Raw genomic sequence first — 8,642 nt, forward strand, 5'->3', positions numbered from 1 at the left:
GACCTGGTTTCTGTCACACACACGATGAGGTGAGGATGACCAGGGTGGGTTTGAAAAAAAAAAAAGAGTGTATTAAAACATATCAGGGAAAGATCCGATATGACTTCTAAATCTCCGCACCATCATGTGGAGACGACTAGATATCACCATGAAACTTCACCAGTTCATTACTCACATTAGTATTTATTGTATGAAAAGTTTTATGAAAATTGATGTTCAAATATGCAAGTGAGGCATTATCTAAAAAGTTAACTTTTGGTGAATTCAGGAGAAATCTGACTAATAAATCTGACTAGTCAAATAAACACCTGACTGTATATTTTTGGACATCTCCTTTCCACTAGAGGCTCGTCTGCTCCCACCTCTTTACAAAAACTGTTTCCGTCCGACGCCGTATATTCGGCCCGTAGCGTGGCGCAGTCTGGTCGGGCGCTTGGTGCTTTACCTGCGTGCGTCTCACCGTTGTCCTTGGCGGCGGCCGGCTCGTCCAGGGCCATCTGCTCGGCCAGCTCCGACAGCGAGTCGTCAACGGGCCGGGCGCTGCGTAGCGACATGGACAGCCGCCGCTTGATTATCTTCATCCTGTCCATCTTCTCCACCGCACCACCGGGGGCCCACAGGCCTGAAGATGGGAGGAACAACCACACCACCATCATCATCATCATCATCATCATCACAAATATCACCAGCGAGGCCCACGCAGCCCTGTTGAGCTTCATTGTTTGGGGAAACTGCTGCAGTGCAGCCTTGGCGCATTTTCTACCATTTATTGTGTTTTGAGCCCCCGATGATTGTGTTTGCTCACGTGGCGTGTGCTCTCATTGTCATGTATCCCGAGCGCAAACACTGCAGAATCAAGAAGACACAGAATGAGGAAGCAGACCGAGAGAGAGCAACAACACAAACAAGCAAACATGGAAATGGCTGACTCTGCAGCTCCCTGATGAGCTTTGATTGACACAATGCTCAGTGTGAGTTCAGTCAGGAGTACATACATACAGTGATGTCATGAGAGGAAGTGTCATCAATGGGAGATACATTCCCTATTTTCTTCCTTTTACATTTTTTAAATGTAAGTGAAATTTCTGTGAAATCTATAAATCCATTATTTTTCATAAGTGTTACCAGTGTAGGAAAGGAATGCAGTCTCTACATGTTCTAAATGTTAAGCTATTCACATGTTTCGTTTCTCTCCTATCCTCTGATGCCGGTGAGTGTGAGCAGTGGTGGTGGATGTGTGAGTGGTGGCATTTTTGAATATCTTTGAATAGTTTTCAGTCTTTGGTTTCTACAGGGTGCACACCTGTCTCATGTTACCAGGTGAGTCTCTAACTGTTCACCTGACTTTGTGTTTAAATGATCGGAGGTTTGTCGAGGTGCTCTCGGAGGAATGGCGTCCTCCGAGACGCCTCCTCCGTCTCTCCGGCAGGGAGTGAGGATCGTCCCGCCAGATAACAGCGTCACCGTGAAGGAGGTGCTGCTGGCTGTGGGGGAGCAGGTCGGACATGAGAACCTGTCCTTCGCGTCCAGGATGAACCGAGCTTTGTGTTCCTCAAAGAGGAGATTTATGTGTACCAGCTGATCGAGAGCGGCGTGGTCATCAGGACACGTACGTGCAGGTGTCCCCAATGTCAGCGCCCTCTACGCGGATCACCGTGTCCGGTTCATCCCGAATGAAGCGATGGGAAGTTTGCCTTCTTTGCTTGTTACTTCTGGACTGACTCTTCTCTGTTGTCGCCATAAAAAGCCTACAAACAGGAGCTCTAAATATTAACGGTGGAAGGGATCGAAACAAAAGGGCGTTGATCTCTGAAGTCTCGGTTTCCCACAGCCATGGCACTAACATTAGTGCAGGGGTAGCAGTGCTCTTCAGGAGAACAGTGGGTGCAACCATCTTGTCCTGCACTGAGGTGGTGAAGGGTCGGCTTCTTATGGTCAGGGCAGAAATAGAGGGCTCTATCTTCTGCTTTGTGAATTTATATGCACCGAACCAGGGAACAGAGAGGGTAGTTTTCTTGAAATGAGCTGAAGAATCACAATCAGGAGCATTTGGTTATTGGTGGTGATTTTAACTGCACGGTGGACTTCACTGTAGACCGGACTGGTGAGGAACCACACCCACAGTCTGCTCAGAGCCTTCAGAGGGTTATCACACAACTGGACCTGTTAGACGCATGGAGAACCAAACATCCACAAGCCAGGCAGTACACATGGATGAGGGTCAACAACAACAGGGTGAGTGAAGCCAGATTAGACAAAGTCTCAGCTCCAGAGTACAGTATGATCAGTCCAGTTGGCTTCAGTGACCACATCGTCACCGTACAGCTGATCACGTCACCGGGTCAAATCAAACTGTTTTTTTTAATAAACTCCTACAAGATGGTGTCTTCTGCCAGAGTTGAGTTGTTTTGGATGGTGTGGAAAAGCAGAAAGGCCGATTTTGTTTCTCTGAAGCTGTGGTGGGGAGTTGGAAAAGCACAAATTCGTGTTTTTTTGCTAACAGCACACCTCCCACTCCACCGCTAGGATAAAAGCAGCAGTCCTAGAGATGGAGGCCAGCATCAGGGCTATAGAAGAGGGTTTACACAGGGGCTCAGATCCTGCTACAGGGCAACAGTTACAGGAGAAGAGGTTGGAATTAAGCTCCTTCCTTCAGGAGAGGGTGAATTCAATTCAATTCAATTCAGTTTATTTTGTATAGCCCAATATCACAAACTCCCCTCAGAGGGCTTGGCAATCTGTACACAGACGACATCCCTGACCTTTGACCTCACATCGGATCAGGAACAACTCCCCAAAAATAACCTTTCACAGGGAAAAAAGGGAAGAAACCTTCAGGAGAGCAACAGAGGAGGATCCCTCTCCCCGGATGGACAGAAGAATAGATGTCATGTGACCAGATGAACAGAGTTACAGAGTTACATAAACACATTACATGAATATGACAATGTATGAATGGAACTCCAATCCATGAAACAGAAGGTAGAGAGGAAGGGGGGGCGGGGCATCAGCAGGGCCAACACGAGACCAGCTCACCAGCATCAGACACCTCCAGGTCCAATGGACCCTATGAGACGTGAAGTCACAACGACTCCGGGTGAAGGGAGCTCTAGTCAGGTCTCGTTTCCTCCAGCTGCTTCCTCAACGCATTTCAAAATAATGCCTTAATGAATAAATGTAGACCATATATGAGTAGTATATGTATTTATTTTGAAAGCAATTTAGAATATTTAGGTAATAGGTTCAGGTTTTATGGAACAGCCTTGTTTTTTTTATTCAACATGACATAATTCACAATCCACAAGTGCTGACATGAGGTCAGATTCCCCAAATGTCCTTCAGTTTCCTTGCTAATGTATGGTAAAATGGTAATTCTTAACAAGATACCATGAGTAAGACCTCACCTGAAGCACTGGTGGTCCATTCAGTTTCCTGAATGCATTTCAAAAGGATGCAGGTTTGCACTGTGTTAGCCTGCTACTAGCTAACTAACAACGAACCTCTGGGTGGTGAACAAACTTCGGATATCTCTTCCTCCGGGCTGAGCTTCCTCAGCTCAGCCCGGAAGAGAAAGCGTTGCTAGAGGGTGGGCTGACTCTGGAGGATCTGATGGTGGCAGTAAACCAGATGGCGTATCAGCCGGGCTCCAGGAATCGATGGTCTCTCTGCTGATTTTTTCAAGCGCTTCCGGATCTGCTTCTGGTTTTCCTGGAATGTTTCAGAACAGGAACTCTTCCTGTCTCCTGTCAGTGAGCGGTGCTTTCTCTGCTGCCGAAGAAAGGAGACCTGGCTTTAATGAGGAACTGGAGGCCAGTAGCTCTCCTCTGTACAGATTATACGGTGCTATCCAGAGCCCTTTCAAACAAACTCAAGGTCATCCTGGACGTGGTAGTACATACTGACCAGACCTACTGTATACCAGACAGAACAATTATGGACAACATTTTCCTCACGAGAGACATTTTGGATGTATGCAGGAACAGTAATGTAAACCTGGGGGTTGTGTCACTATATCAGGAGAAACCTTTGACAGGGTGGATCACTCGTATCTGTTTTCTGCACTTAGGGCTTTTGGTTTTGGTTTTCTGGTTTGGGTTGTATTGTACAGAGGTGTTCAATGTTTGGTGAAGACGGGGGCGGGCCTGAGTTGGCCAATCCCTGTACAGCGAGGGATTAGACAAGGTTGTCCTATTTTTCTCTCCGTCTCTCTGTCCAACCTTGGAAGCTTCAACAAAGGCCATTCATCCTCTCAGGCTCTCGGCCTTTCAGTCGGAGAGCTCTGAGGGACTCAAACCCAGCGATCCTCACTCAACACTTTAGGGCTTTATAGGTGAAGAACAACAAACCAAAGTCGCTTCTGACTATTCACATGAGCACAGTTGTAATAATAATAATAATAATAATGCACTTTTCATTCAAAAAGAATCTCAGAGTGCAGAGTTGCATGTGGTTGCCTCAGACCTCCAAGACCAAAAGAAGAACAAAAAGAGAACAAATGGAAAGAAGGGAGAGCGACTCGCATTCACTCCGGATCAGTCTCTTGTTGGATTATCAGTGGAACGAATCTCCCTCCCCCCTCATTTGCATGTTCCTCCCCAGACTTCCCTCCAGAAGGAGAGCGACTTCTCCTGCTCGCCAGAAAAAATTAGTCGAATTATTACGGCAGATAAATACATACCAGTGTTTTCATGAACACACACTAATGACTAATTTCAGTCTTCCATCTCATCACTGGGGGATTAGCGCAAGCAGTAATGCAGCTGGAGGCTCATAGAGGGAAACACTTCACCCTAACCTCTCTCATATATATATATATATATATATATATATATATATATATATATATATATATATATATATATATATATATATATATATATATATATATATGAATCAAATTGGAAATCTCAGCTCTCTCTCTATCTATCTATCTATATATATATATATATATTTGGTATCAACGTGCTTGCATCTGTGACATTGTGTGACTTATGCTGTGTTCACACCAAAAGCGTTGCGAATTTTTCGCACGAGTAGAGTCAATTCACAGACAGAAGAATTCGCCAGAGTTGAAATATTTCAACTTTGGGGAAAAATTCGCCCGACGCTGCTGCTACTTTAGTACCGGCAGTTATCGAGACGTAGTCGCTGAAAGTCACCGAGCTGTGTGAGCCTACGGGTGATGTTATGAACCCAAACACGAGGGCGATAGATGTTCCGACGTTTGTGGGATGTCCACAACAAGTATAAAGCAGAAACAGTGGTTATTTCTTCCATGGTGGATGGCGGAAATGATAACTGTTTCCATGGAGTAAAGACAGAGATAAGCCACGCCCCCTCTAAGGCGCGACTGAAGCGAGAGACGCGAATGAACTGAATACACCACAACTTGTCGGGTGAGTAAACTCACACGAGTAAAGGTTGAGTTTATGGTGTGAACGCAGCATTATACTTGTTAGTTATAATCTTTGCAGCGATGCTGCAATATACCAGAGCCTTCAGTTATCAAGCTCCTCTTTTAAGGAACCAGCTTCCACTTTCAGTCTTGGAGGCAGACACAGTGACCTCATTTAAGAATAGACTTAAGACTTTCCTGTTTAATAGTGCTTATAGTTAGGGCTGAATCAGGTTTGCCCTGGTCCAGCCCCTTGATATGCTGCTATAGGCTTATAGGCTGCTAGGGGATGTTTTAGGATACACTGAGCACCTATCTCATCTTCTCTCTCTCCTTATGGATGAATTTACATCTCTCCATTGCACCTTATTAACTCTGCTTCCTCCCCGGAGTCGTTGTGACTTCACGTCTCATAGGGTCCTTTGGACCTGGCTGTGTCTGATGCCTCCTGCCTGGTGAGCCGGCCTCCTGCTTTGGCTGATACGCCATGGACCCTGCTGAAAGGGTTTTTTCTATTTCTTGAGAGGACAGGGATGTTGTATGTGTACAGATTATAAAGCCCTCTGAGGCAAATTTGTAATTTGTGATATTGGGCTATATAAAATAAACTGAATATAAGTTTTGTGTAAAGAAAGTACGAGCGAGGCTACATTCAGTGATCGTTGCGAAGCCTCGAGTTTGGCCATCTTGGTATTTTGCAACCAGTTAATGTAAGTGAACATATATGGACTGAGGAGATTCTTTTTACGTCTCAGGTCTAGAGACCTTTCAATCACAGTAAGCCCCGCCCTAAAGCATACCCTGCTTTATGATCTGTTTTACTTATTAAGTGACGGCCACGGCAGGGAAAATAAGCACCATGATATAAAGTGTTGTTAAAGTTATGCATCTTTTATCTAAAAATCAAATTAAAAATTCTCAAATGTTATGCTGTCAATGGCGTGTACATTTTTCCCCGTGGAACCTTTCCCACTAAAGACAAAGGCCAGATGGTAATGGTTTTTTTTGGTCCAGTGGGAAAAAAGGGGCATAATACGTAACGTAGTGCATCGTTTTTTTCTAAATTCCAGGAAGAGGAAAGTGTTATGAATGCGCACTGTATATTGAGTCCTGTGTGGTGCAGATGGACGTGGCAGTGTGAAGAGCTCGGCAGAGACACGTGGCTGCAGGCTGCAGCATGTGCAGGCCACTCAGCACACACCCGGCCGACCGCCAACCACTCGGGAGGACGTGCCCGGATGACTCAGGCCGCTCTGTTTCCTTCAGAGACACGGCGAGCACTTCTGCTGCTTTTAAATTCTGCTAGAATTTGCTAAAAGAATGAGTGACGGTGGTGAAGGTTTTGTGTGGTTGCACAGATGTGAGGGGTGAGCAGACACGCACACACCTTTTTGGGTTGCTAGGTTACAGGCCCAGGATGGAACAACAGTTTTTTTGTCTCTGAGGTGAGCAGAAGAAAGGAGATGGAGAAGTTGAGAATTCACACAAACTATAAACAATAAACTTTGGGATTCCTTGGCCAACTTTGCCTCTCCACGAGGTAAAGAACGGGTGGACCTGAGTAAGCAGTAAACACACAAACACCAGCCAGCTGCCAGTTTCACACGTGCATGTACAAACACACACAGATGGCAACAGGTAGTTATATCAGGCCCAGGTGCATGCTAGTTAAAAAGCACACACACACAAAAAATGGTATTGTCCCATCCCATGTACAAATACAGACATTGATCATCTACTTACACGTTTCAGTGACTATATGTCCTGTACTTTAGCTGTCTAAGTCTATGCTTCATGTGTTGAACCTGCATTCTCTACTGTCCACCAGGGGGTGACTCCTCTGGTTGTATAGAAGTCTATGCTTCATGTGTTAAAGCTGCATTCTCTCTACTGTCCACCAGGGGGTGACTCCTCTGGTTGTATAGAAGTCTATGCTTCATGTGTTAAAGCTGCATTCTCTCTACTGTCCACCAGGGGCTGACTCCTCTGGTTGTATAGAAGTCTATGCTTCATGTGTTAAAGCTGCATTCTCTCTACTGTCCACCAGGGGGCGACTCCTCTGGTTGTATAGAAGTCTATGCTTCATGTGTTAAAGCTGCATTCTCTACTGTCCACCAGGGGGTGACTCCTCTGGTTGTATAGAAGTCTATGCTTCATGTGTTAAAGCTACAAGAGACGTATACACCGTCTCTATGTCATCCTCAGTCCAAATATGGTCACTTCCTGTTCAGTAGAGAGAATGCCGCTTTAAAACATGAAGCCTAGGCTTTGTCTCCTGGTTTCACTGCAAAAAAGAAAAAGGATTTTGAGAATTTATCTTGAAAATTGCACCATCCTCACAGGATGGTTAGCTTTTCTTTGAGTTACTCAACTGAATTTCTTATATAGGACTACTCCCCCCCCTATCCTATGAGTCCTTGTGCAATCACAGAGAATTCTCTCTCTTTCCTTTTCCACACAACTAACAAGCATTCTTCTGCAATTCAGTGGCCCATGAATCATACGCATGCATGCACTCACATATACTGTGGCAGAGTGGAATGGGCACTCAGTGGCACTCCGAAACGCCGCGCCTGAGGATGCATGAGTAATGCACAAATCTGCCCGACTACAGAATCCTACACACCCAAACCGACACACACATAAACCACACCGTTCGTCACTAAAATCTCACAAGTTTTAGATGAGAAGGAATTATGAAGAGACTGGGTTGGAGGGTCCGTTTCTCATGGCTGCCCCTGAATGCAACACATTCTTAGATCGATTCAAGCAGAGTTTTGGTGAGCTGAGCTTCAGCAGGCGAATTTAGAGGTGTATCCCGGACATTGTGCAACATCAACGTTTTTTTAATTTGGAAGTATACAGAGTGTTTTTAAAAAAAGTAGATGGCCACAGTGAGAAATAAATAGATTCATCCACAGGAGATGGAAGGTGTCTGCCATTATGATTGGGGTAGGGGTCTGGCTCAGAGGGGTCAAACAAAGGTCGCTATAACATCCCTCAGGGACGGATAATGTGGCTGAAATCAATATCACAACATTAGAACAGAAGATTTTATATTGCAAATGTCTGATGACATTAATGATAATTATTATTATGATAATGACATTTAACGTCATCAGATTGCTCTACAATGGGTGACCTCGGTTTAATAGTTCCAACTTTTCTCACATGTAAATGTTAACATGCACAGGAGAACATTCCTGATATTCCATATAAAAGGAGAACATTCCTGATGCAGGAGAAC

General features: G+C 45.0%; 1 protein-coding gene across 2 annotated transcripts in view; it reads right to left on the reverse strand.

The window, feature by feature from the left end:
* The window catches only part of LOC117733533 (cyclin-dependent kinase 17-like), a 60,387-nt gene that overhangs the window by 48,960 nt on the left and 2,785 nt on the right, over positions 1–8,642 (reverse strand). The window contains exon 2 of one of the 2 annotated variants that reach the window (XM_034537270.1): positions 446–622. In XM_034537270.1, the coding sequence (XP_034393161.1) occupies positions 446–590 (145 nt within the window). In that variant the 5' untranslated portion in view covers positions 591–622. The remainder of the gene's footprint in view (positions 1–445; positions 623–8,642) is intronic. The other variant, XM_034537271.1, reaches the window with a different exon arrangement.

Source organism: Cyclopterus lumpus, chromosome 7 (assembly GCF_009769545.1).
Source record: "Cyclopterus lumpus isolate fCycLum1 chromosome 7, fCycLum1.pri, whole genome shotgun sequence".
Taxonomy (NCBI): domain Eukaryota; kingdom Metazoa; phylum Chordata; class Actinopteri; order Perciformes; family Cyclopteridae; genus Cyclopterus; species Cyclopterus lumpus.